The 26,448-nt window shown below is 59.2% G+C and overlaps 1 protein-coding gene across 1 annotated transcript in view; it reads left to right on the top strand.

The window, feature by feature from the left end:
• The window catches only part of LOC143844965 (plectin-like), a 148,113-nt gene that overhangs the window by 74,458 nt on the left and 47,207 nt on the right, over nucleotides 1-26,448 (top strand). Inside the window, 9 exon segments of the mRNA XM_077352856.1 lie at nucleotides 416-554; nucleotides 694-1,050; nucleotides 1,617-1,700; nucleotides 1,841-1,945; nucleotides 3,351-3,449; nucleotides 4,771-8,151; nucleotides 9,684-15,989; nucleotides 17,199-17,339; nucleotides 23,460-23,542. Coding sequence (XP_077208971.1) covers nucleotides 416-554; nucleotides 694-1,050; nucleotides 1,617-1,700; nucleotides 1,841-1,945; nucleotides 3,351-3,449; nucleotides 4,771-8,151; nucleotides 9,684-15,989; nucleotides 17,199-17,339; nucleotides 23,460-23,542 — 10,695 coding nt within the window.

The raw sequence follows: 26,448 nt of genomic DNA, 5'->3' as shown, positions 1-26,448 counted from the left end.
CTCTCTTGCTGAGCTGAGCTGCAACCCAGCCTGGCTGCTGCTCGGGAGGAAGGAAGGATGCTGACCGGGGGGCGGGGGGGGGGCGTGCACCTGTTGCCCCCCCTTATCTGAGGCTTTGCATACAGAGACTTCAGGTCCCCCCTTTGCAAGAGCCAGACGTTTCTAGTCACGGCTGCGGCGTGTCATCCGTTACAGTCGGCTTGTTAAGAGAAGCCAGGCTGGGAGATGGGGGTGGCCTTGCTAAAGACTGCATCGGGACCCCAGTTCAGGATGCCGCCTGCAGCCCAGAAGAGGGGCTGTTTGGACGGTGATCTCAGGCTAGCCCCCTTGAAGTGGGGGTGGCCTTGGGGAGCAGTTGAGGGGGCAGGAGTGGGGCTCTGCGGGTGCCCGCACCAACCAGGCCTCTCTCATGCAGGCTGAAGACCATCAACCTGGTGATCCGCAGCACGCAAGGTGCTGAGGAGCTGGTCCGGGAGTACGAGGAGCAGCTGAAGGAGGTGCAGGCTGTGCCTGCTGACCTGAAGGCCCTGGAGGAGACTAAGGCAGAGCTGAAGGTGACTGGGCCGGGCCCAGAACAGCGGCGGGGAGGGAGGTGGGCCTCTCTTGGGGAGCTGAGGAGGTAGCCAGAGGCCGGGGCGGTGTGGGGCCTGGTGTTCCCCGCCCCCTGGCCCAACCCTTTTGCCTGCCCCACAGAGGCTGCGTAGGGAGGTAGCAGGGCACCAGCCCCTCTTCAGCACCCTGGAGGCGGACCTGGGCAAGGCCAGCGAGGTGAACGAACGGATGGTGCGGGGCCACAGCGAGAGGGACGTGGACCTGGACCGCTACAGAGAGCGTGTGCAGCAGCTGCTGGAGCGCTGGCAGGCCGTCCTGGCCCAGATTGACCTGCGCCAGCGGGAGCTGGACCAGTTGGGCCGACAGCTGCGCTACTACCGGGAGAGCTACAGCTGGCTTATGCAGTGGCTCCAAGATGCCAGGCAGCGGCAGGAGAGCCTCCAGGCCGTGCCCATCACAGACAGTCGTGCCGTGCGGGAGCAGCTGCTGCAAGAGAAGGTGAGACCCAGACGCTGCCGGGCGGGGCGGGGCGGGGCGGGGGAGGGGCTGCATGGCTGCGCTGCCTCCTGGCACCCACAGCTGTGCCTGCTGTTGGGGCATCTTTCCAGTGGGAATTCTCTCACAAGGACTGGCTGGGACTGACCCCTTTGGCTGTGGATCCTGCCTCCCGGATTCAGCCGTGCACCTGGCCAGTCTCCTCGGGGTCTGTGTGGCTAGCGTGGAGCAGAAGCAGCCCCTCCTCTGGCACCTGGGGGAGGGGGGATGGCAAGGTGCCAGCGCCTTGCTCAGCGCTATCACAAAACCATACTGGGTGTCCTCCGGCCTAGCTTCACTTCGCTTCACCCCCTGCACCAGACCTCAGGGGGGGGGGGTGTCCAGGTGAAATCCTCATCTGTCCTATTACCAAATGAGCAGTGTGGACAGGGGTGCCCTGTGGCTGGCTCTGCCCTGTCCCCAGTCCAGGCCAAGTTCCTTGTGGCAGCATGCAAGGTGGCTGCTTCCCTGGCCCTTGTGGCGGGGGAGGAAAATTGTATAAGCGCCTCTTTGCTTCTTTCTGTCTCTAGAAACTCCTGGAGGAGTGTGAGCAGAACCGGGAGAAGGTGGAGGAGTGCCAGCGCTTTGCCAAGCAGTACATCAATGCGATCAAGGTGAGACTGCGGCCAGGTGGGATCAGGATGGGGGAGGGTAGAGAGGGAGGGCCTCAGGGTGCTCTGGAGTGCCTAGGGGGTAGGACCCGGTGGGGCTCTGGACTTATTGGGTGCTGACCCAACCCTCATTTCTTGTGAAGGATTATGAACTGCAATTGGTGACATACAAGGCCCAGGTGGAGCCCGTGGTTTCCCCTGCCAAGAAGCCGAAATTCCAGTCTGCATCTGACAGCATCATCCAGGAGGTAGGAGGGGGGGGGTATCCAGCGAGGTTTCGAGGGAAGGCGCCAGGCCTTGGGGTGGTGGTGGTCCTGAACAGCTGACAGTGGAGCCAAGCATCCCCCGTCTCCTCAAAATATTTATAAATGATGATTTGGATGAGGAATTAGAGGGGATACTTATTAAATTGGCAGATGATACTAAACTGGGAAGGGGAGCAAACACAACCAAAGACAGAATCAGAATACAGGATGATCTTGGTAGGCTTGAGAACTGGGCTCAACTGAATAAAATGAAATTAAATAGGAACAAAGGTAAAGTTCTGCATTTAGGTAGGAAGAACCATCTGCACCAATACAGGATGGGGGAGACTTGCCTTGGCAGTAGCATGTGCAAAAAGGATCTAGGAGTCATAGTAGACCACACAATGAACAGGAGTCAGCAGTGTGAGTTGGTGGCTAAAAAGGCAAATGGGATTTTGGGCTGTATCAAACAGAATATCGTGTCCAGATCACGGGAGGTGATGGTACTGCTTTACTCTGCTCTGGTTCGGCCTCACTTGGAGTCCTGTGTTCAGTTGAAGAGGGATGTAGACAAACTGGAGCGTGTCCAGAGGAGGGCAACAAAGATGGTGAGGGGTTTGGAGACCAAGACGTATGAGGAAAGGTTGGGGGAGCTTGGTCTGTTCATCCTGGAGAGGAGGTGACTGAGAGGGGATTTGATAACCATCTTCAAGTATTTCAAAGAGTGCCATATAGAGCAGGGGTAGCCAACCTGTGGTCCTCCAGATGTCCAAGCAAACACTGGCAGGGGCTCATGGGAATTGTACTCCATGGACATCTGGAAGACCACAGGTTGACTACCCCTGAATAGAGGATAGAGCAGAGTTGTTCTCTCTTGCCCCGGAGGGACGGACCAGAACCAATGGGATGAAATTAATTCAAAACCTCCAGAAGTTCCTGACAGTCAGAGCGGTTTCTCAGTGGAACAGGCTTCCTCGGGAGGTGATGGATTCTTCATCTTCGGAAATTTTTAAGCAGAGGCTGGATAGCCATCTGATAGAGAATCTGATTCTGTGAAGGCTTAATGGAGTGACAATGGATGAGCAATAGGGTTGTGAGTGTCCTGCATAATGCAGGGGGTTGGAGGTCCCTTCCAACTCTATGATTCTCAGGCAGGATGGGGCAGAGGCAGTTTCCTGCTGTGCCTTTATTGGCGTAAAAGCCTCCTGCTGGATGTTCCGAGATGGTCTCCCACCCAAGCACTAACCAGGCCCAACCCTGCTTAGCTTCTGGGATCTGGCGTCTCCAGGGTGTTGTGGCTGTAGGTTGTCCCTAGTTGAGAGGGCTGTTGCCTGCGGCCCCCCCCCCCCCGCTGTGGCCCCCCTGAGCATTGCGGCCAGTGCTGACGGCCTCTCCTTTGGTCATACAGTATGTCGACCTCCGGACTCGATACAGTGAGCTGACTACCCTGACCAGCCAGTACATCAAATTCATTACCGAGACTCTGCGGCGGCTGGAAGAAGAAGAGGTAAGGGGGCAGCCTGCCGGAGTGGGGCTTGGGGGCCAGCATGCCTCAGCTGCATCCTCCCCCCCCACCCCATGTCCGGCCACCTCCAAGCACCCAGCCTTCAGCCTCACTAACGCCGGACTGTCCCTAAGGCTCTCCCTTGGCAGAAAAAGGGTGGGGGCAGGGTTTGGGGGCCTGGTCTGCCCGGTGGTGGCACTTCCCAGGTACCTCCAGTCCAGCCTTGCCTGCATCAGCCCGGGAGTGCTCCCTGCCTGCCTTCCTCGCCCCCCCCCCCCGCTTCCTGGCTCTCCTTTTGCTTTGTTCTTTCTCATCCCACCTTGCTAACTCTTGGTTTCTGCTGTTGGCAGTCGGGCCGCTTTCCCGGTGCCAAGTCTTGGGGGATGTTTCTGTTGGTGGGGATCTAGTGGAGGGGTGGAAGCACAAGGACCGGGCGTCGCTGCACCAGGTACTCCGCTGCGTGTGTGGCCCCCACCCACCCGCCCACCCACCCAGCCTATCGTAGTCTTCCCTTTCCACTCAGGCAGGGGTCATGGGGGGTGTTCAGAGGGTTCAGCGAGGGTGGGCTGGTTGGGGGCATCAGTACTGCGTGCAACCTAGGACTTGGAGAGGGGATCAGGGGCTCACCTGGGCCCACAGGTGGGGACAACTGGCAGTGAGACGCTGAGCTCACAAGCGCCTGTGTCAGAAGCAGCCCTCCTTCTGCTCGCTCTTGTCTGTCACTTGGCCAAGATCCTCCCCTCCCCCCCCCCCCCGGCGTTCTCCCAGGCCAGGCTTCCTGGCTTCTGTCTGCTGGGGGGCTCTGTTCCGGCTTCCTTGCTCCGGGCGTGTCTCTTGGCTCTTTGCAGAGGTGAGTCAGCCGCCTCTTGTCTTGCACCGTGCTCTGTCCCCCAGTGCTTTTGTCAGCTGTCCCGTGTGCCAGCGCTGGCTTGGAGGCGCTCTTCTTGGCCGCCTCATGGCTTCCAGGAGCCTTCTCCTCTTGTGGCGCCTGCGGGGGCTGCCTCTGCAGTTCGGATGGCTCTGTGCACAGACTTCCTCAGCACCTCGCCTTTCCCTTTGGTGCTGGGGGGTCTCCTCCCCTCCCCTCCCCTCCCCTCCTGGGCCATGTGCCTGGAGCTCTGCTTGTCCACCTGTCCTGGGCTTGCTGCTTGTCCTGCTTCTTTGCCTGTCGCACTCGGCCCCCGCCAGGAGCTCTGCTGCACCTTGTTCCCGGTCCTCATGCCTCTTGGAAGGAGCCCGGCATGCCCCAGCTCCTCGGCCCCCCATGCCCAGGCGCCGCCCGGTGATCTCAGTCTCTCCCCTTCCCTTTGCTCCTTCCCCACAGAGAGCAGCAGAGAAGCTGAAGGAGGCAGAGCGGAGGCGGCTGGCCGAGGTGGAGGCCCAGCTGGAGAAGCAGAAGCAGTTGGCCGAGGCCCACGCCCGCGCCAAGGCCCAGGCCGAGCAGGAGGCCCAGGAGCTGCAGCAGCGCATGCAGGAGGAGGTCAGCAGGCGGCAGCTGGTGGCTGTGGACGCTGCCCAGCAGAAGCAGAACATCCAGGAGGAGCTCATGCAGATGAAGCTCAACTCCGACCTGCAGGTCCAGTCCAAGCAGAAACTCATCGAGGAGGCCGAGCTGAGCCGCAAGAGAGTAGAAGAGGAAATCCGTGTGATCCGCCTGCAGCTGACCACCACCGAGAAGCAGAAGTCCGGCGCCGAGGAGGAGCTGCAAGCGCTGCGCGCTCGGGCGGAGGAGGCCGAGCGCCAGAAGAGGCTAGCTCAGGAGGAGGCCGAGCGCTTGCGAAAGCAGGTCACGGAGGAGGCCCAGAAGAAGAAGGAGGCGGAGGAGGAGCTGAAGCGCAAGGTGCAGGCCCACCAGCAGGCAGCACGGGAAAAACAGGCCGCCCTGGAGGACCTGCAGGCCTTGCGCCTGCAGGCCGAGGAGGCCGAGCGCCGGATGAAGCAGGCTGAGCAGGAGAAGGAGCGGCAGATCCATGTGGCCCAGGAAGTGGCGCTGAAGAGCGCGGAGGCCGACCTGCAGAGCCGGCGCCTGTCCTTTGCTGAGAAGACGGCCCAGCTGGAGCTGTCCCTCAAGCAGGAGCACATCACGGTCACCCACCTCCAGGAGGAGGCAGAGCGCATGCGCAAGCAGCAGCTGGACGCGGAGCGGGTGCGGGAGGAGGCGGAGAAGGAGGTGGAGAAGTGGCGCCAGAAGGCCAACGAGGCCCTGCGGCTGCGGCTGCAGGCCGAGGAGGTGGCCCACAAGAAGGCCCTGGCCCAAGAGGAAGCGGAGAAGCAGAAGGAGGACGCGGAGCGCGAGGCCCGGAGGCGGGCCAAGGCCGAGGAGTCTGCCTTGCGCCAGAAGGAGATGGCCGAGGAGGAGCTGGAGAAGCAGCGGCAGCAGGCCGAGGGCACCGCCCAGCAGAAGTGGCAGGCGGAACAGGAGCTGATCCGCCTGAAGGCAGAAATGGAGAATGGGGAACAGCAGCGCCTTCTGCTCGAGGAGGAGCTCTTCCGCCTCAAGGCGGAAGTGAGTGAGGCTATCCAGAAGCGGAAGGAGCTGGAGGAGGAGCTGGCCAAGCTGCGTGCTGAGATGGAACTGCTGCTCCAAAGCAAGGCCAAGGCGGAGGCAGAGTCCCGCTCCACCAGTGAGAAGTCCAAGCAGATTCTGGAGACGGAGGCTGGCAAGCTGCGGGAGCTGGCAGAAGAAGCTGCCCGGCTGCGCGCCCTCTCGGAGGAGGCCAAGCGGCAGAGGCAGCTGGCAGAGGAAGAGGCGGCCCGGCAGCGGGCAGAGGCGGAGCGGATCCTCAAGGAGAAGCTGGCTGCCGTCAACGATGCCTCGCGCCTCAAGGCGGAATCCGAAATCGCCCTGAAGGAGAAGGAGGCTGAGAATGAGCGTCTGCGGCGGCTGGCCGAGGATGAGGCCTACCAGAGGCGGCTGTTGGAAGAGCAAGCCATGCAGCACAAGCGGGACATCGAGGAGAAGATAGCACATCTCAAGCAGTCCTCGGCCAGCGAGCTGGAGCGGCAGAAGGTCCTCGTGGACGAAACGCTGAAGCAGCGGCGTGTCATCGAAGAGGAGATCCGGGTCCTCAAGCTGCAGTTTGAGCGGGCTTCCGTTGGGAAGGTGGAGCTGGAGGAAGAGCTGGGCAAGATCAAGCAGAGCGCAGAGGCAGTCGAGCAGAGCAAGGAGCAAGCGGAGCGCGAGGCCGAGAAGCTGCGGCAGCTGGCCCTGGCTGAGGAGCACCGTCGCAGAGAGGCCGAAGAGAAGGTCCAGAAGATCCTGGCTGCGGAGCAGGAGGCTGGCCGGCAGCGGAAGGCCGCCCTGGAGGAGGTGGAGCGCCTGAAGGCGCGGGTGGAGGAAGCCAAGAAGCAGAAGGAGCTGGCCGAACACGAGTCAGAGAGACAGATTCGGCTGGCTCAGGAGGCCGCTCAGAAGAGGATTGCGGCAGAAGAGAAGGCTCACCTGGTGGCAGCACAGCAGAAGGAGCAGGAGATCCTGCAGACCAGGCAGCAAGAGCAAAGCCTTTTGGACAAGCTGCGGGAGGAAGCTGCCCGAGCCCAGAAGGCTGCTGAGGAAGCAGAGTTTGCCCGCATCAGAGCAGAGCAGGAGGCCGTTCTGTCCCGGCAGCTGGTGGAGGAGGCGGAGCGACTGAAGCAGCGGGCAGAGGAGGAGGCTCAGGCCCAAGCCAAGGCTCAATGGGAAGCTGAAAAGCTTCGGAAGGAGGCTGAACTGGAGGCGGCCAAGAGGGCGCAAGCCGAGCAAGCTGCCCTCCGGCAGAAACAGCTGGCTGACGCAGAAATGGAGAAGCACAAGAAGTTTGCGGAGCAGACGCTGCGGCAGAAGGCCCAGGTGGAGCAAGAGCTGGCCAAGGTCAGGCTGCAGCAGGAGGAGACAGAGCACCAGAGGAGCATCCTGGACGAAGAGCTGCAGCGGCTGAAGGACGAGGTGACCGAAGCCATGAAGCAGAAGGCCCTGGCCGAGGAGGAGCTCTTCAAGGTGAAGATCCACATGGAGGAGCTGATCAAGCTGAAGACCCGCATCGAGGAAGAGAACAAGGTGCTCATCATGAAGGACAAGGACAACATGCAGAAGTTCCTGGCGGAGGAGGCAGAGAAGATGAAGCAGGTGGCAGAAGAGGCTGCGCGGCTGAGCGTGGAGGCACAGGAGGCCGCCCGCATGCGGAAGCTCGCAGAGGAGGACCTGGCAAAGCAACGGGCCCTGGCGGAGAAGATCCTGAAGGAGAAGATGCAGGCCATCCAGGAAGCCTCGCGGCTGAAGGCAGAAGCAGAAATGCTGCAGAAGCAGAAGGACTTGGCCCAGGAGCACGCCAAGAGGCTGCAGGAGGACAAGGAGCAGATGCTGCAACAGCTGGCCGAGGAGACAGAGGGCTTCCAGAGGACCCTGGAGGCAGAACGCAGGCGGCAGCTGGAGATGAGCGCCGACGCAGAGCGCCTGAAGCTCCAGGTGTCAGAAATGAGTCGAGCGCAGGCGAAGGCGGAGGAAGAGGCCCGGCAGTTCAAGAAGCAGACGGAGGAGATCAGCCAGAAGCTGCACCAGACAGAGCTGGCCACCCAGGAGAAGGTGACGCTGGTGCACACCCTGGAGAGGCAGAGGCAGCAGAGCGACCAGGATGCCGAGAGGCTGAGGCAGGCCATCGCAGAGCTGGAGAAGGAGAAGGAGAAGCTGAAGCGCGAGGCAGGGCTGTTGCAGCAGAAGGCGGAAGAGGTACTCCTCCTGAAGGCGCCCCCCTACCTCCACCCCCCAGCCCAGCCGGCCGAGCGTTAGCAAGCGACAACTCCTTTGCCTTGTCCATTGGGGGAGGGGGGCAGGACAATGCTTGATCCTGGGAGAGGAGGGAGGGTGGCTGTGGGCAGAGGATCTGTGGGGAGCTGTTTGTGGGGCTGGCCGTGCTGCCTTAACCTGCCAAGTGGGGCAGAAAGGCCTGGCCCTCTCCTTGCAGCTTCCCTCGGTTTCTGAGCAAGTGTGGGAGGCGGGTGAGATGGTTATTGCAGGACAGGTGACCTCTGCACTTGTTACCCAGGTTGCACTCTGTTTACCCCTCTCCAAAGCAGCTTGAAAACCAAAGTTATCTGGATGTCATGGTTAAGAGCAGCGGCTTCCTATCTGTTGAGTCAGGGTTGATTCCCTGTTCCTCCCCCACATGCAGCCAGCTGGGTGACCTGGGGCTCATCATAGCCCTGATAGTGCTATTCTCACAGAGCAGTTCTGTCAGGACTCTATCAGCCTCACCTACCTCACAGGGTGTCTGTTGTGGGGAGAGGAAAGGGAAGACGAATGGAAGCCCCTTTGAGACTCCTTCAGGTAGAGAAAAGCAGCATCTAAGAACCAGCTCTCCTCCTCCTCCTCCTCCTCCTCTTCTGTAATCTCAGGGTTCTCTCAGCCTCACTTCCCTCATAGGGGCTCTGCTGTGGGGAGAGGAAGGGGAGGTGATTGGAAGCTGCTTTGAGACTCCTTTGGGGAGAGAAAAGCAGGATATAAAACCCCACTCTTCTTCTTTTTCTTAATGAGCTGGAAGAAAAAGTTATCTAAAGCTGTCTGGTCCTCAAACGTGGTGTCATCTGCAGCACACATTTAGGCTCTCTGACGCTGCTCCAGGCTGGACCTCAGATTTGGGGGCTCTCAAAGCTGCAGCCCCCTTGCTACTGCATTGGTCAAAACCACTTGCTCCTTGTCCTTCAGGGGCAGGGCCGGGCTTGGGTGCGGCAGGAGCATCTCTCACGAGTTGGTAACCCTGCCAGCAAGTGGAGGGAAGCAGGCCAGATTGTGGGAGGGTCCTTAGGGAGCCTGTGGTGGTTGAGGGAAGCTGATTGCCTTGGGGACCGCAGCACGGATCGGCCGTCCCTTGGGCTAGGCCTAAGTCCCCAGCCCCCTTCGGAGCGCAGGAATTGCCGATGGCCATTTTGGGTTTGGGAGGTGGATTTCTCCCAGGCCAGACTGGCCAGGGATTGTTGCTGAGGGGGAGGGGCATCATCTGGGCATGGAATTGGGAGTCACTGGACTGCAGGGGGTTGGACCCCATGGCCCGGCAGGTACCTTGTGACTTTTCACTGAGTGGGATCAGAGCAGCTCCCCCCGCCCTGGAGCACTGAATTGCTGCCCTCCTGCCCCTTGTGTGTGACCGAGGTGGGCCCTGGGCGTGCTGATCCCTGCTCCGCCGCCAGCCCCCTCCTCTGAAGCCGCCCCCTCCTTTGGCACCAGCTCTTCATCAGCACCCTCCTTTCTGCTTTCCTCCCCAGATGCAGACTGCCCAGGAGGAGCAGCTCCGGCAGGAGGCACAGATGCTGCAGCAGACCTTCCTGGTGGAGAAGGACGCCCTCCTGCAGAAGGAGAAGTTCGTTGAGGAAGAGAAGACCAAGCTGGAGAAGCTCTTCCAAGCCGAAGTGGGCAAAGCACAGAGCCTGAGGCAGGCGCAGGAGCAGCAGCAGCAGGAGATGGAGCAGGAGAAGCAGCGCCTGAGAGCCAGCCTGGAGGAGGCCCGGGTGAGGCAGGCGGAGGCGGAGGCCAACGTCCGCCAGAAGCAGGAGGAGCTGCAGCGGCTGGAGGAGCAGCGGCGGCAACAGGAGCAGCGGCTTGCTGAGGAGAACCAGAAGCTGAGGGAGAGACTGGAGCGCCTGCAGGAGGAGCACCGCGTGGCCCTGGCTCAGACCCGGGAGATGATGATCCAGACAGACGACCTGCCTCGGGAGGCTGCGGCTCCTTCCCTCCAAGCACCTCCTCTGAAAGCCGTGCCCAATGGGAGAGATGCGGTGGATGGCGTTGCTCAAAACGGTGAGCCAGAGTTGGCCTTTGAGGGCATCCGGCATAAAGTACCTGCCCGGAAGCTGGCAGAGGCTGGCATCTTGAGCAGGGAGAACCTGGAGAAGCTGGCCAAAGGGACGGTGACCACCGAGCAGCTGTCTCAAAGAGATGACATCCAGCAGTACCTGAGAGGAACAAGCAGCATCGCTGGCCTGCTGATTAAGCCAGCCAACGAGAAGATGAGCATCTACCAGGCCTGGAAGCATCAGCTGCTGAGCCCTGGCACTTCTCTCATCCTGCTGGAGGCACAGGCTGCCTCCGGTTTCATTGTAGACCCCGTGGAGAACAGGAGGATGTCCGTCAACGAGGCCGTAAAAGAAGGCGTGGTCGGGCCAGAGCTGCACAACAAACTGCTGTCTGCCGAGAGGGCTGTGACTGGCTATAAGGACCCCTACACGGGGGACAAGATCTCCCTCTTCCAGGCCATGAGGAAGGGCCTCATTGTGAGGGACCACGGCATCCGCCTGCTGGAGGCACAGATCGCTACCGGCGGCATCATAGACCCCATCAACAGCCACCGCCTCCCCGTGGAAGCGGCATTCAAGCGCGGCTATTTTGATGCAGAGATGCAGCAGGTCCTGTCTGACCCAGCGGATGACACCAAGGGCTTCTTTGATCCCAACACCCAGGAGAACTTGACCTACCTGCAGCTGATGGAGAGGTGTGTGAAGGACCCTGAGACGGGCCTCTTCCTCCTGCCGCTGACGGGCAAAGCCGCTGCGGGGGGCCTGGCCTACACAGACCGAGAGGCCAAAGACGTCTTCCAGAAAGCCACCGTGTCTTCACCCTTTGGCAGATTTAAGGGGAAGACAGTAACCATCTGGGAAATCATCACCTCGGAGTACTTCACAGAGGAGCAGAGGCAGGACCTGCTGCGCCAGTACAAGACTGGGAAGATCACCGTGGAGAAGATAATCCGACTGGTCATCACAGTGGTGGAGGAGAGCGAGAAGAAGAGCCAGCTCTGCTTTGAGGGCCTCCGAGCTCCAGTCCCAGCAGCCGAGCTGGTGGAGAGTAAAGTCCTTGACCCAGACCTTTACGGCCAGCTTCAGCAGGGGAAGACGTCCGTGAAGGATGTTGCCGGCATGGACTCCATTCAAAGGTATCTGCAGGGCAGCAGTGCCGTGGCGGGCATCTTGGTCGAATCCTCTGGCCAGAAGCTCTTACTCAGTGACGCCCTGAAGAAGAACCTCCTGAGGCCAGAGGTGGCCCTCAACCTGCTGGAGGCCCAGGCTGGAACTGGGTACATCCTGGACCCAGTGAGGAACAAGAGGCTCTCTGTCGAGGAGGCGGTGAGAGCCGGCACGGTTGGGCCCGAGCTGCACGAAAAGCTGCTCTCTGCAGAGAAGGCCGTGACTGGCTACAGGGACCCCTACACGGGGCAGGTGGTCTCTCTCTTCCAGGCACTGCAGAAAGGGCTCCTCCCCAAGAGCAGCGGGATCCGGCTGCTGGATGCTCAGCTTGCCACCGGGGGCATCATCGACCCCGTGCACAGCCACCGCCTCCCCCTCGAGGCGGCCTGCAAGCGAGGCTACTTCAGCGAGGAGATGAACCAGATGCTGTCTGCTCCAGCCGATGAGGCCAGGCTCTACTATGACCCCAGCAGCCAGGAAGAGGTCACCTATGCGCAGCTGCAGAAGAAATGCCGAGTGGACAAGCAGACCGGCCTCTACTTGCTCCCACTCTCGGACCAGGCCATCCGCCTGCAGCAGGAGGAAATCTACTCGGACAGCCAGGCCAAGGAGTCCTTTGACAAAGCCACAGTAGAGGTGGCAGCTGGCAGCTTGAAGGGCAAGACCGTGACAATCTGGGAGCTGATTCACTCGGAATATTTCACCGAGGAGCAAAAGAGGGAGCTGATCCGACAGTACAAGTCGGGCAAGGTCACTATTGAGCGGGTCATCAAAATCATAATCACCATCATTGAAGAGGCTGAAGCCAAGAGGCAAGAGAAGCTGACCTTCAGTGGCTTGCGAGCCCCTGTGCCTGCGAACGAACTGCTGGAATCCAGGATCCTGAGCAAGGCCCAGTACGAACAGCTGAAGGAAGGGCGCAAGTCTGTGAAAGACCTCTCGGAGGTGGAGGCCGTCAAGCAGTCCCTGCAGGGGAGTGCCTGCATCGCTGGAGTCTATGTGGAAGGGACCAAGGAGAGGCTGAGCCTCTATGAGGCCATGAGGAGAAATCTGCTCTTGCCCAGCACTGCTGCTGTTCTCCTGGAGGCCCAGGCAGCCACCGGGTTCCTGGTCGACCCCATCAGGAACCAGAGGCTGTACGTGAACGAGGCCGTGAAAGCCGGCCTGGTGGGACCAGAGCTGCACGAGAAACTGCTTTCTGCAGAAAAGGCCGTCACTGGGTACAAAGATCCTTACTCTGGGAACACCATTTCCCTCTTTGAGGCCATGAAGAAGGGGCTGATCGTGAGGGAACACGCCATCCGCCTCTTGGAGGCCCAGGTCGCCACGGGGGGCATCATCGACCCCGTGCACAGTCACCGCCTCCCCGTGGAAGTTGCGTACAAGCGAGGCTACTTTGATGAAGCCATGAACCGAACCCTCTCAGACCCTGCAGATGACACCAAGGGCTTTTTTGACCCCAATACGAAGGAGAATCTGACCTACTTGCAACTGAAGGAGAGGTGCATTGAGGACCCCGAGACTGGCCTCTACCTCCTGGTCCTGAAGCAACCTGAGAGACCTGCCGTGGTAGAGACCACCCAAGTCTACACGGAGGCAGAGACCAAAAAGGTGTTTGAGGACACACAGGTTGACATTCCAGTCGGAGGCATGGCCGGCTCCTCCATGTCCCTGTGGGACATCATGCACTCCAACCTGATCCCCGAGGAGCAGCGCAAGCGGCTGATGGAGGAGTTCCGCTCCGGCCAGGTGACCAAGGAGCGCATGATCATCATCATCATCGAAATCATAGAGAAAACGGAGATCATCCGCCAGCAAGACCTCGTCTCCTACGACTATGTCCGGCACCGCATCACTGCTGAAGACCTGTATGAGGCCAGGATCATCTCCCTGGAGATCTACAACACACTGAAGCAAGGCTCCAAGACCATCCGGGAGATTCTAGAGATAGAAACGACCTGGAAGTATCTCTACGGCACCGGTTGTGTCGCTGGCATCTCCCTCCCGTCCAGCAAGCAGAAGCTCGGCATCTACCAGGCTCTGAAGAAAGGCCTGATCGGTCCCGAGGTGGCGCGACCCTTGCTGGAAGCCCAGGCTGCCACCGGCTTCATTGTTGACCCCATCAAAAATGAGATGCTAACAGTAGACGAGGCTGTCCGGAAAGGGGTGGTGGGCCCAGAGATGCACGATCGACTCTTGTCTGCGGAGAGAGCTGTGACTGGCTACCGGGACCCCTACAGTGAGCAGAAAATCTCTCTGTTCCAGGCCATGAAGAAAGAGCTCATCCCTTCCGAAGAAGCCCTCCGACTGCTGGATGCTCAGTTGGCCACAGGGGGCATTGTAGATCCCCACCTGGGCTTCCACCTGCCCTTGGAGACAGCCTATCATCGTGGCTACTTCAACAGAGAGACTTACGAAAGACTCACGGAGCCCAGTGAGGTCCGCAGCTACGTGGACCCTTCCACAGAGGAGAAGCTCAGCTACGCGCAGATCCTCAAGCGGTGCAAGAAAGACGAGGCCACCGGCCACCTCCTGCTGCCCCTGGGTGAGACTCGGAAGCTGACCTTCAGAGGCCTCCGGAAGCAGATCTCTGTGGAGGAGCTGGTGCGGTCCAAGGTCATGGATGAAGCCACTGCGCAGCGCCTCCAGGAGGGCTTAACATCCGTGGAGGAGGTCTCCAGAAGCCTGCAGAAGTTCCTGGAGGGCACCAGCTGCATAGCAGGCGTCTATGTGGATTCCTCAAAGGAGAGACTGTCTGTCTACCAGGCCATGAAGAAAGGCATCATTCGCCCCGGCACGGCCTTTGAGCTGCTGGAAGCCCAGGCAGCCACCGGGTACGTCATCGACCCCATCAAGGGCCTCAAACTGACTGTGGAGGAGTCGGTGCGCATGGGCATTGTGGGCCCCGAGTTCAAGGACAAGCTGCTTTCTGCAGAGAGGGCCGTGACAGGCTACAAGGATCCCTACTCGGGCAAACTGATCTCCCTCTTCCAAGCCATGAAGAAGGGGCTAATCCTGAAGGACCACGGGATCCGGTTGCTGGAAGCGCAGATTGCTACAGGAGGCATTATTGATCCCGAGGAGAGCCATCGCTTGCCTGTGGAGGTTGCCTACAAGAGAGGCCTGTTTGATGAGGAAATGAACGGGATCCTGCTAGACCCGAGTGACGACACCAAGGGCTTCTTTGACCCCAACACGGAGGAGAATCTGACCTACCTGCAACTGATGGAAAGGTGCATCACAGACCCAGAGACCGGCCTTTGTCTGTTGCCCCTGAAGGAGAAGAAGCGGGAGAGGAAGACCTCCTCCAAGTCCTCTGTCCGCAAACGCAGGGTGGTGATTGTCGATCCAGAGACTGGGAAGGAAATGTCTGTTTATGAAGCCTACCGCAAAGGCCTCATTGACCACCAAACCTACCTGGAGCTCTCTGAACAGGAGTGTGAATGGGAGGAGATCACCATTTCCTCGTCGGACGGGGTTGTCAAGTCCATGATCATTGACCGGCGATCCGGGCGCCAGTATGACATTGACGATGCCATCGCAAAGGGGCTGATAGACCAGTCTGCCCTCGACCAGTATCGCTCCGGCACCTTGTCCATCACGGAGTTTGCCGACATGCTGTCGGGCAATGTGGGCGGCTTCCGATCCAGATCGTCCTCTGTGGGCTCCTCCTCCTCTTACCCCATAAGCCCCGCCCATGTCCGAGGCCAGTTGGCCTCTTGGAGTGACCCGGCGGAAGAGACGGGCCCCGTGGCTGGCATCCTGGACACAGACACCCTGGAGAAAGTGTCCATCACGGAGGCCATGCACCGCAACCTCGTGGACAACATCACTGGGCAGAGGCTGCTGGAGGCCCAGGCCTGCACCGGGGGGATCATCGACCCCAGCTCTGGGGAGAAGTTCACCGTTGCGGATGCCGTCAACAGAGGCCTGGTGGACAAGATCATGGTGGACAGGATCAACCTGGCTCAGAAAGCTTTCCACGGTTTTGAAGACCCAAGAACCAAGTCCAAGATGTCTGCGGCACAGGCCTTAAAGAAAGGCTGGCTGTACTATGAGGCTGGGCAGCGGTTTCTGGAAGTCCAGTACCTGACGGGTGGATTAATTGAGCCCGAGGCAACCGGCCGGGTCTCGCTAGACGAAGCTCTGCAGAAGGGCACCATAGATGCGCGCACAGCGCAGAAGTTGCGGGATGTGAACACCTACTCCAAGTACTTGACCTGTCCCAAAACCAAGCTCAAGATCTCCTACAAGGACGCCATGGATAGGAGCATGGTTGAGGAAGGGAGTGGCCTGCGCTTGTTGGAAGCCTCCTCCCAGTCCAGCAAAGGTTATTACAGCCCCTACAACGTCAGCGGCTCCGGCTCCACCTCCGGCTCTCGGTCAGGGTCAAGAACCGGGTCGAGGCAAGGGTCCAGGCGTGGGAGCTTCGATGCCACGGGCTCCGGCTTCTCCATGTCCTTCTCTTCTTCCTCTTACTCCTCGTCGGCTTACGGGCGCAGATACGCGACTGGGCCAAGCACCTGTGCTGCCGCCGCTGCTGCCGCCACTGCCGAAAACTGCGGGTGGGAAGGAAGGCAGCCCAAGCGCCTTGAGCCGCAGTCCGCGGCATGAAGCCCACCCGCCTCCAGAAGCCCGAGATCACATTTATCCTGCTCTGCATGTGGCAAAGCTGCTGGCTAACCTGAAGAATACTTACTGTTGTTGGTTTTTATAATTTTTATTAAAACTCATTTTCTTCCAAAGCAGTGCCTAAAGTTTAACCAAAAAGACTAGATGAAATATATTAATATATATTATTATAGGATTGTTCTGACAGTATTTGTATATTGAGAGAGAAGAGCAAGTGAGCACCAACCCACCCCCCCACCCCCGGCAGCCCTCGCTGCACCTCGGTTCTGTTCGTATCACCTGCCAGGGAGCAAAGCCGGCCGTGTGACACCCCCCACCCCCCCAGGAGGAACCAGAAGCCTCGGGGTCGCCTTGTACCCTGACCAGCGAGCAGGTTTTGTGCCAACTGCAGTCCCTCCCGGGAGGAAAGGACCCTTACGATGTGCCTTCAGCCCTGCTCCCACCGCAGAGGGAAGGAAGAAGGAAGGACCCCAGACTGGCCTGGCACCCCAGAGACATTCCCACAGCCCTCGCTGCGCTGGCAAGCCCCTGGAGTGGTTGCCTTGGACTGGTCGCACTGGGAAACTGCTCTCTGCTCCCCAGGCTGTGCCTCAGCTGGCCTCCTCTCGACTGCGTGGACTTGGCACCCCGACTGTAAGTGCCCGCTGGCGCGGGCTGGAGGATGGGCCTGCCTGCCTCGTGCCCTGCCGGCTCCTCCTGCCTGCCTGCCTGCCTGCCTGCCTCTTCATGCTGCTCCTTCCCATCGTGCTTGGCTTGTGGGCTCTGCTTCCTGGGGAATCTTGCAGTGCTGCAGGCTGCTGTTGCATGTCCCTCTCTCTGTCTCTCTCTCTCTCTCTCTCTCTCTCTCTCTGCCTCTCTCTCTCTCTGCCTCCTCCCCCCTCCCCTTGTGTGCCTGGGAAGTGCCTGTGGTGAGCTCAGCCTTGGCAGACAGCTGGTAGACGCTGCCTGTCCTACGGGGCTCAGCAGAGGCCACCGCTGAGGAGGTTTGGGCCCCTGATTGCCTGTGGGTGGCTCTCCCAGAGGCAGGAGGGGGTGACGTCCAGCCCCATCTCCTTTGCCCAGCACTGGCGATCCACAGGTCAGTGCAGGCCAGTGCTGACCTGCCTTGCAGAAGCCAGACTTTCCTTTCTGCCTCAGCTTTCCCTTTGGTTTTTTGGCCTTGGTAATAACCTGCACTCTTTCTCTCAGGCCTCTCCTCCCCACCCCTCCAGAGATGCCCCCTGGTCCGTGGGAGAACTCCTGGCCTGGTTTTCTGAAGCTGGCAAGTCCTGGATGGGTCTGAGAGGAGGCCCAGAGGCAGCTGCTCCTCCACCACGGCTGCCTCCAAAGGTAACGTCCTGCAGTGGCTTTTGGGAGCTTTCATGAAGTGGTGCAGGAGCATGGATACTCGGGAGGGAAAGCAGGTGGGCTCTGCATGCAGAGTGGAAGGGTCTCCTTCACTATGACAGGGGCTGGGCACTCCGCGAGGGTCTCCCTGCCCATCAGCCTGCTGGGGAAGTTGATTCTCCCCCGCTGGGCAGTGCCCTGAGTTGAGTGTCCAGGTGAAGGTCGGGGGGGGGGGGGAATACGGCTGCAGGCAGAGCTGTGGCTTCACTGGCTTAATCGGACGGCTTCATTTCACGTGTGAATTCTTCTCCCTCATCCCATCCCGTTCTTTTTCTTCATTTTATTTTAGCGTTGCTGGATGTCCATTTGACCGTTCTTCCCGGTTGTCGTGGATCTTGTGCCCCTGCTGGGGGAAGTGGCACAGCAGTGTGGATGCAGGCAGACCTGTGACCCTGCCCCTTCCCTGGGCACACTCAGTGGAGCACTTGGGCCAGGGCGTGGATGGAGCCAGGGGCTCTGGGGCCTGCGAGAGGGGCTGGGCCCGGGAGGCAGAGCTCCTCGCGCAGGGACCCTGCTCTGCAGGGACTGACTGTGGCAGGACCTAGTCTCGCGGGGGCGGGGGCGGGGGCGGGGGGGGGGAGCAAGTTCTGCCGATGCTGCTGCTAGAGCCAGAGGCCAGAGGTTGTGATTCCAGCATCCCTGCCAGGGCTCCGTGGCGACTTTCCTCCTGCCCTCCCCATGGGCGGGGTTGGCTCACATGTTCCTCTTCTTTAGGGGTGCCAATTCTGGGGTCCGTGAAAGGTGCTTTACTCTCTTCTGGAAGCAATAAGGGGCTTAGCGGGACCTTTGGGAGTCACATCTGCTGGGTCTTCTGATGCGCCCGCGCCGCCTTGCTCCCCCCGCCCCCAGTATCCCTCTCAGGCACAGCAAGACGTTCCTCCTCATCTCCAATCTTAATTTGCTTCATGTAAAGTGAGACATCCCATTTCTCCTTGCCATCGTCTTTTCTTCTCATCTCCAGATTTTGTTTTGCACCGCGGCGTCCTTGCTTGGCCGAGCTGGTGTCCATATTCCGTGTGTGGCTGTGATTCCAGGGCTTGCAGAACTGGGGTGGGGGCCAGGAGTCACTTTCAGATTGAGCTGCCCAGACCATCTCTGCTTCTTGGGAGGCAAAACACTAAACCATTACATGTAAATAACATGAAGTGTTTGTAAAAACAGGCAGTATGAAACTGTGGCCTCTCCACACGGGGGGCAGTAAAGGAGATCCTATGAAGTGGCTGATTTGTGTGGTTTGTTACGAACTGGTGGTGGTCATGGGGGGGGGGGGGGTTCGCCTTCAGGACCACATTCCCTGGCTGGCCCAGCCACACTGAGTGGTTATCAGGGCAGGATCCTGCTTCCATGGCTGGCGGGCTGGCTGCCTCTGCAGGAGCAGGCACAGAACCTCCCATAGGAGACGAGGGGACCCACGAGGGGGACAGACAGATCCGCCACACAACCTGCCTCCAGGCCCCTCTGGGGGGAACTTGGCATGCTCTCCAAACCCCAGAGGGAAGGGGTGCCAGAATGCTGGACTCAGAAGTGAAACTGGGAGAATTGGAGGGGGGGGGGGCACTTTGCATCTCCAACTGCAGCTAGCAGTGGGGGCCACTTTCTCTTGTGCCTCTACCCTCCTCCTGCCTTGGTCTCTCTCCAGGGCCCACTGATGGTTGTGTTCTGCCTGTTTATTGGGGTGTCCTGTACATATTGTGCCCCTCCCAGTCAGTCCCAGAGTGACAGCAGAGCTTTGTGTCCCATGTGTATTCCAAAAGAACCCCTGGCACATAAGCACCTGGCACCTAACCCCTGGCACATATGCAACGAGAATGCCGTTGAGGTGGGCCACTTGGGATGGGAGGGAGGCATGCCGCCCAGAAAATGGGTGGGATCAGCAGGAGGAGTTGGTGCAAATGCGTCACTGCCCCAAAGGCTGAAGCCCCACAGTTCTGGCAACATTTTCCCCAGACATCTCTCTCTCTCTCTCTCTCTCTCTCTGTGCCCGTCTTAGATCACGGGGCTGCTGAGAGGTGCCATGCAGGGGACACTGCTGTGTTCAGCACCCCATGGGGTGGGGTCGCCTTGCTTGCTGAAAATGCTCAGCAGCAGCGCTTGCCGTCTGAGGCTCAGCACTCCATGGAGGAAGCGCGCAATCAATGGGCAGCTTGGTTGCTGCTGGGGACAACAGGCCTCCTCCTCCTCCTCAGTGCCAGCCCCAGCAAGCTCCTGACTTGCCCAGCCCCCTCGCTTGTGAAAGCAAAGGGATGAGCGCACAAAGGGCAGGCAGCCTCCTCTGAGAGCAAGTGGTCCTGACGCTGCTGTCCCCCCCCCCCCGTTATTTGGGGCCTTAAAGGTAACACAAAGCAGTTTGATTTATGCCAGAATGTCAGTGGGTTTCCTTCGATAGTGGCAAGACATGTTGCTTAGGCCAACCAATCATCTTTCTGTTACATTGTAAACTTGCTGAAGCTTCTGAATAGTCTTCAGAGGCAGCCCATACTGAGCCCATTACAGTAGTCTATGCCTTCCCAGCATACAAGCCACCCTCAGCAGGCCAACAAAAGCATGCTAAACGCTGTTCATTTGAGGCCTGCCTGTTTGCTTGTGGGTAGAAACCAGAAGCTCCCCAGCATGGTCCACCTGCTGTGAGGGGGCGGGGCAAGGCAAGGCCTCTCGCAGAACAGCTGACCGCTTGGCCAGGTCACCCCTTGGTCTTTGGACTGCACCTCCTTCATCACGGCCCAAAGTCCCAGTCTGGAACTGCCTGGCCGTTCTCTGTGGACAAGCGTTGGGCTGACACAGAAGAGCTCTGAGAGCAGCCGGGGCGTGGGGACAGAAGCTCCCGCGAGGCCAAGCGACCTTGGCCAGATGCACAAGGTGCTGCTGCTGCTGCTGCTTCATCCCCCTCAGGGGGCCTCGGGGCCCACTCTGGGGGTCCATCTCATCCAGGGGGTTGAAAGCAGGCAGGAGAGGCCAGAAATCCAATGGCCCCGAGGAATTCCCAGCCCAGTCCAGGCTAGAAGGGAAGGTCACCACAAGGGCCCTGCTTCCCCCAGTCCAACTCATCAGGTCAGAAGGCAAGCAGGTCTTGGGCTCTGGAAATGGCTGAAGGCCCCCTTGGTGCCAGTCCCCCCCCCCCCCCGCCCTCAGATGCCTGACTCTGCTTTGGCAGCAGTCCGGCCAACTGCAGGAAGTGGCATTCCGGGCTCACCATGCCACGCCCCTCCTCACGGGCTTGAGGTGCTCTCCCTCTTTAAAGGGTCAGGGGGCCACCAGGGGGAGGGGGGCTTGTGCCAATCCAGCCTTCTGGAGACCTTTCACAGCTGCCTCCTTGAGGAGTGGTGGCAGCAGCAGCCACAAAGCTGCCCTCCACTGAATCGCCCCCCCTCCCCGGTCCATCCGAGGCCGTACTGCAGCCTCTCCGGCCGTACTGCAGCCTCTGCCCTTCGCAGCCCCTCTTGCCTGGGGCTCTTGTCCGCCGAGGCCCCTGGGGACTGAACCTGGGACCTCCTGCAGGCCAAGCGGACGCTCTCTCCCGCCCTCCCTCCCCCGCAGCAGGTGTCATGGCGGATGGCATTACTCTCTGCACCGGAACAGCTCCATGTTCCCCCACCATGGTGTCTTTGGTTCAGCAGCAGCTTTCCTCTCCCGCCTCCCGGCCGATACTCTGCAGAACCTTCCTGCCTTCTTCCGCTGTGCTGGCAGGTCCACAGGGCGCTCTGGAGTCTTTTTGCACAGTTGGGGCTCTTAAGGACTTGGAAGGTGGTTTTCCCCTCCTCCATTTTCCAACAACAACAACCCTGTGAGGCAGGCCAGGATGAGACCTTGTGGGGGGCCGAGATCACCTTGCAAGCTTCCATGGCAGAAGTGGGGTTTTGAACCTTGGGTGTCTCGTTGATTTATTCATGGTGGGCTCTCCAAAATGTTTCGGGCTTCCAGGCTGAGCTGCTGTGTGCCCTCGCTGGCTAAGACCCAGGAGGGTCAAGCCCATTGATGCCAGGACCCTCCCCTCTGGCTGGCAGGGGTCTTTCACCGCACTTCCTGCTGCCTCCTCTTTGGGGCCAGAAATGCTGCCAGAGATCAAACCCGGGAGCCTCTGCACACCAAGCAGAGGTTCTGCCTCTCAACCCCAGCCTCAGCTCCTGCCCAGTACCTCCCAGCTAGAGCCTAGGTGAGGTCTAAGCACCAGGTAAGAACCTGGGCAGGATGAGGGTCTGCAAGCATGGTGGCCTGAGATTGCTTTCAACCTGCTCCTTCAAGAAGTTGCTGGAGAGGAAACTGTGCTTTTGAGGAGGCTCCATCGAAAACGGCATCCTTTCCAGCTAGAAGATTGTTAGCCAGCAAAACTGAATGCCTGCCAGCACCGGCCGTGATGGAACAGGCCCGCATTTGCATTGCGAGACCCGTTCCGCCTTGCCCACCCTCTTTTCTGGCTGGTTGCCAACTCCAGGAGGGCAGCAAAAGGGTCTCTCTGGGCAATACTCACTGCCACCACCTGGTGGTAGGACAGGCCTCCAGCTGGGAGGACCAGGTTTCCCAGCCACCCCTTTTGCTCCTGAGGCCTCGCCTCTGTGTCTCCCACAGCCTTAGCACAAGAGCAACATGGAGGCAGGGGACCCCCGCCAGAAGACTCACTGCTTCCCCAGCCCCCCCTCCTACCCCTTGCCCCGGACTAGCATTTATGAGATGGGGGAGCTCAGTGTGGTCAAAGATCCATGGGCAAGCTCCTACGTCTTGTGGTCAGCCACAGGTACACCTCCCACAGGAAGCTCCTTTCTCGTAGGGAATTTTGGGAAGAACGCCCCCCCAGGTGCCTGCTTCCTGGCCTGGCCAATTAGCCTCTGAAAAGAGGTGAGCATGGGATTATGCCCCCCTCCGCACCACAGAAGGGAAAACTGTCCTTTTTGAAATAGTGGATGCAGGAGCAGAAAACTCAGGCACCAGCTATTACTATGGTACCCAGCCCAGACCTAGATTGTCCATGTTTGACCCTTCCAACTCTATGATTCTATGAGTCCAGTGGCACCTTTTTATTCATGCTGGAAGAAGTGTGTATGCATGCTCCTTATACCACGAATATAACCCATTCCTTGAATAAAACTCGCTCTTTGACTTTTACCCAGCCATTTCCCGAAAGGGCTTAAAGGTGCCCCTGCTGCTGCAGACTAAACATAATGCGTTCTTAACAGGCTCGCTTCTGGAACATGCAAGACAGAGCGTAGGAAGCCAGGCTGCAGCAGAACAGGGGCCCTCCCAATTTGTTCTCCTGCTCCTCCCGTTGGTCGCGTGTGACGGCATGTTCCCCACGTCCTGAGGCCAAATTCTGCTGCTGATCCAGTAAGCTTTAAGGGCCAGGAAGCCCCAGGAGCAGAAGAGGCAAGCCGACACTGGAAATAAATCAGGCCCGCAGCTGATATTTGGGAAATGCTCCGTGTTCCCATTCAGATTTTGGAATGTGATGTGCTGTACCATGCCAGCCCCACCCAACACTGCAGCTTCCCCCCCCCCCGCCTCACAAAGCACAAGGGACGCAGCAGCGGCCCCAGCCCTGAGCTGCAAAGGAGCTGCAGGGTGGGCCGGGGGGGGGGGGCTGTCGAATACCCTCCCTGCAGAAGCAGAGAATGTTGATCAGCACAGAAAGTCTTCTGCCACCCTCTTCTGTGCCGGAGAAATGAGCTGAATGGATTCAGAAATTATGTCACGGATTCTGGTGACCTGAACGGATTCGGAAATTATGTCACTTGAATGCTTTTTTATTCTCTCCCCGCCCCCTCCTGCCTCTTCCATGGAGCTCAGAACTGTGTGCCTCTCTCATTCTCTGGGTCTCCCTTTTATCTCCACTACAACCCTGTGAGGTAGAACAGGCTGAGAGAGGAGGAGGGTGACTGGCCCAACTTCCTCTCCCAACATGATCTGTGTTGGATTTTGAACTTGCACCTGCCAGATCTTGGCTGTTCCATGTGGCTCTAGTGAGGCTGCCTCAGTCTCCCCCCCCCCCCCCGCAAGCCTACCTGGCTCCAGGTGTGCTGACTGGCCGGGGCTTTTATCACCTCTCTCTCCCTGTGGTGTTTCCCCCACCTGCAGGATGTTCTTGCTGCGGATGCTGCCAACTTCCCAGGATGCCGCTGGGCTCCCTCACCGCCAGACTCTGAAGAGGACCCTGAGAGGTAGGAAGGACTCCGTGGGCAGCTTCCAGGAACAAGGCTGGCAGGCGTGGCTACTGCTGCCACCCCCCCCCCACGGCCCCCCACGGCCCCCCGTTCCTCTCCCATACTGGGCCCTTCCCAGGGGGCCTCGGGGCAGATGCCCTCAGACTGTGCTCGGCCCGGGGATGCCCCCCCAGCGACCTCTTGGGAGTCCGTTTCCATGGAAGGCTGCTTGGGCCCAGCCTTGGAGGGGAGCCCCTTCTTTAGGGCAACCGTGCAGAAGAGCCTGGATGACAGGGCTGCAAGACTTTTGGCTTGAGGGCCTTGGGAGGGGCGCAGGGCTGGACCGTGTCCATTCCTGGGGGTGACCGCTGGTCGCCTGGTGCCCAGCCGGCCTCTTTCCCAGGGATTTGGACGTTTGCTGACTCCAGGCGGACAGGCTTCCCGGCCCCTTGGCCAAGACCAGGTGTAGTGTGTGACAGAGGTGTGGATTCTGCCCCTGCCTGGCCGGAGAGGGAGCAGGCTGCTGACCGGGCCCCTGTCGGAGGGAGGCTGTTGGCTAGCCCACCCCTTCCCCAGATGCTCAGGGCAAGAGCTGTTGTACTGGGCTCTGGGTCTGGGAGGAGGCAGCCTCTGGGGGGCGGGGGGCGGGGTTGGCAGAGCAAGATTGCAGCCTCTGCTGGCACAGAATGATAGCCCCGATCCAAAGCCCCTCTCCCCTATCTGGAGCAGCAGGTCCCCCCCCGCCCCCCCCCCCCAGCATGGCAAGGCCCTCTTAGGCCAGGCGTTTTCTGCACATGGCAAGATGTGGCTCGGAAAATGCAGAGCGGGATGCTGCCTGCGGCTCCACCTGCCACAGACAAAGCGGGGAGAACTGGAGCCGGGCCTTGGGGCTGAGGAGAAGCAGGCTGGCTGGACGAGGGCTTCAGAGACCTCTAGCTGCGGGGAGGGAGGGAGAAGGCTGCCGGGGAGGGTGCCCACTCCTTAAATCCCGTACGGGGCTGGCTCTTGACTTCCTGCCTCTCTGGCCAGTGCGCAGGGGCATCTCACCCCATGTGTGTTCATCATGTCTTCATCCCTGGACAGGGAGCCCGGAGCCAGGGGCTGAGCTGCCCAGCTGCTGGAGTGTGTGGCCTGGAGGAAATATGCCTTCTGAGCCGAAAGTGGCGGTTGGCATTTCCTGGGCATGCAGGAAGGGGCCACAGGAGCCAAGCACGGACACAATCCCTTCTGCCCACCCACCCACCCACCATCTGCCTCAGTTCACAGAATCAGCATTTCTGTCAGATGACTCTCCAGCCTCTGCTTAAAAATGTCCAAAGGAGGAGAACCCTCCACCTCCCAAGAAAGCCTGTTCCACTGAGGAACTGCACTAACTGTCAGGAAATTCTTTAGCCGAAAATTCTTTTGAATTTTGGATTTAGAAGATTATTGCCTCTGAATATGGCTTCTCCCCTCAGTCACCTTGGGAAATAGAAGAAAAAGAGTTGGTTCTTAGATGCCGCTTTTCTCTACCCGAGGGAGTCTCAAAGTGGCTTCCAATCACCTTCCCTTTCCTCTCCCCACAACAGACACCCTGTGAGGGAGGGGAGGCTGAGAGAGCCCTGATATTACTGAAGAAGAAGAGTTGGTTCTTATATGCTGCTTTTCTCTACCTGAAGGAGTCTCAAAGCAGCTTACAATCACCTTCCCTTCCCTCTCCCCACCACAGACACCCTGTGTGGGAGGGGAGGCTGAGAGAGCCCTGAGATTACTGAAGAAGAAGAAGAGTTGGTTCTTAGATGCCGCTTTTCCCTACCCGAAGGAGGCTCAAAGCGGCTTACAGTCGCCTTCCCTTTCCTTTCCCCACAACAGACACCCTGTGAGGGAGGGGAGGCTGAGAGAGCCCTGAGATTACTGAAGAAGAAGAGTTGGTTCTTATATGCCGCTTTTCTCTACCCGAAGGAGTCTCAAAGCGGCTTACATTTGCCTTCCCTTTCCTTTCCCCACAACAGACACCCTGTGAGGGAGGGGAGGCTGAGAGAGCCTGGTATTCCTGCTCGGTCAGAACAGCTTTATCAGTCCAGTGGGGAGCACAAGGTCACTCATCTGGCTGCATGTATGGGAGCAGGGAATCAAACCCGACTCCCCAGATTAGAAGTCCACGCTCCTAACTACTACACCAAGCTGACTCAGCTTCAAATTTATAAAAGATTTATTAAAAGAATAAGGTTTATAAGCAGATCTTTAGCACAGCACAGAGTTAAGCAAAATAGGCAAAAGTAATTGGATGAAATGCAATCCTGCTGTCCCTTTGCTAAAACATAACCTATCTAGACAGGGTAGGCACGTTTGCTTCAGGCATTCCCCAGTTCTTATTGCATATTCCTCAGCTCACTTGGCAGCCACATGGCCCAAGATGGCTGCTCAACTCCTAAGAGGAAAGTCCTAATTTAAGGGTGACCAGGCAAAAGAGACCCCCCTCCCCGTTCCTGTGGTCAGCCACAGATATACCTCCTTGTCCCCTCCTACAGGAAGCTCCTTTCTCCTAGGGAATTTTGGGAAGAATAAACCTCTCCCCCCCCCTCCAGGTGCCTGCTTCCTGGCCTGGCCAATTAGCCTCTGAATGGAGGTGAGCAAGTGATTGGCTGCCGCTCTCTTCTCCCCACAGCACAGAGGAGGAAGCCTATTTCTCTTTGAAATAGCAAGCAGTGTGTGTGTGTGTGTGGGGGGGGGTTTGCCACACGGGACTCCTTGCCTCTCCATTGGAGAGATGGAGGCCCCAAAGTCCCCGCCCTGCCCACTGCAGCCCATTTCCCATGGAGCTGGACTCCTGGCTCCAGCGAGGGGCCTCCTCTTCTGCCATTCCGGTCTGCCTTTGGGGGCTTCACATCAGGCCATAAGGAGCTCGTTGTCAGCTGCTGAGAACTTCTGCAGAGGAAGGAGGC

This window comes from Paroedura picta, chromosome 9, assembly GCF_049243985.1.
Source record: "Paroedura picta isolate Pp20150507F chromosome 9, Ppicta_v3.0, whole genome shotgun sequence".
NCBI classification, from domain to species: domain Eukaryota; kingdom Metazoa; phylum Chordata; class Lepidosauria; order Squamata; family Gekkonidae; genus Paroedura; species Paroedura picta.
Note: the sequence above shows the minus strand (reverse complement) of the source record. Positions and strands in the feature narration are given on the sequence as shown.